General features: G+C 57.1%; 1 protein-coding gene across 1 annotated transcript in view; it reads right to left on the reverse strand.

Moving 5' to 3' along the window:
• Positions 1-1,247, reverse strand: part of PNPLA5 (patatin like phospholipase domain containing 5) — a 46,402-nt gene that overhangs the window by 12,839 nt on the left and 32,316 nt on the right. The window contains exon 2 of the mRNA XM_007941799.1: positions 238-406. Coding sequence (XP_007939990.1) covers positions 238-406 — 169 coding nt within the window. The remainder of the gene's footprint in view (positions 1-237; positions 407-1,247) is intronic.

Raw genomic sequence — 1,247 nt, forward strand, 5'->3', positions numbered from 1 at the left:
GGGGCAGGGCCACCGGTCAGGGATGGGGCCTGGATGGATGGAGCAAGGGAGGCAGATATGGGGCCTGGAAGGAGCGAGGGAGGCAGGCTGCCCTGAAGCAGCTCTGCGCTCCCTTCTGGTGCCCCATGCCCCGCCCCTGGATTGCGTCATTCGCCACCCCAACCAATGAGGTAGAGCTGCGCTCCTGTTGGCCCTCAGACTTTTCCTGCAGATTTAGGCGCCCTCGGTACCATGCACCTTGCGTCCCCTGGCGGGCTCCCAGTGGCCGGTGGCTGGGCGCCCAGAAGTGAGTCTGGACCGAAACCTTATTCCCGCTCCGGTTTGACAGCTCAGGAAACAGGCACCGCCAGGAAGCCTCAGCGCTGGAGCCATGGCGCCAGGCCTTGAGGTGATTGCAGACTGATTTCTGCAGATGTGGGAGGTGGCTGGCCTGCATTCCAGACTCAACCCCCACAACCTGGGTGACTGTCCCCAAACTCCTCGCCCTCTCTGGGCAGCGAGTTTTCAGCAGCATATGAGGGACGTGGCCGTCAGCGCCCCCAGATCCCTTTCTACGCTGATTGCTGCACCCCAAGCACGGACCCACCAGCAACTGCCTAGCTCTGGGGGGGAGGGAAGAACCGCGGGAACAGCGGGTTCCAGGCGGTGTGGCACTGTCTTCTCAAGTCTCCTGACCAAGATCCTTGAGCAGGAAGTGTGAGCCCACAGTCTGACACGGAGACTGAACCCTGGAAAGACCAAGGAAGTGCCCAGCACCTTACAGACTGAGACAACAGGTGCAACACTAAGTGCCTCCAGGAATTCATCCACGTGTGCCCAGGGCAACGCAGAACAGGGGCGAGCTCAGTGCTGTGTGTGTGTGTGTCTGTCGTGGGCGGGGAGGGGGGCAGGCAGAGAGCACCCCTCCTCCCTTGCTAGGGGAGCAGATGAGTGAAACCTGACCGGCAAACAGCATTAGAATGAGGCTTGTTTGAGGACTTACAGAAAAATTGGAAAGCACTCCCCAACGATATGGAAAAACCAATCACTAATTTTATGTGGAAAGGAGAGACCTTGGATAAGCAAAGCACTATGGAAGAAGAACAAAATAGGAGGTCTCACACTCCCCAATCTCAAAACCTACTATACAGCCACAGTGGTCAAAACAGCCTGGTATTGGTACAAGGACAGACACATAGAACAGTGGAAGAGAATTGAGAACCCAGAAATAGATCCATAGACCTATGGTGTGTTAGGCTGTGTCCTCT

The sequence above is a fragment of the Orycteropus afer genome, unplaced genomic scaffold, assembly GCF_000298275.1.
Source record: "Orycteropus afer afer isolate SDZICR_OR568_19922 unplaced genomic scaffold, OryAfe1.0 scaffold00083, whole genome shotgun sequence".
Taxonomy (NCBI): Eukaryota; Metazoa; Chordata; class Mammalia; order Tubulidentata; family Orycteropodidae; genus Orycteropus; species Orycteropus afer.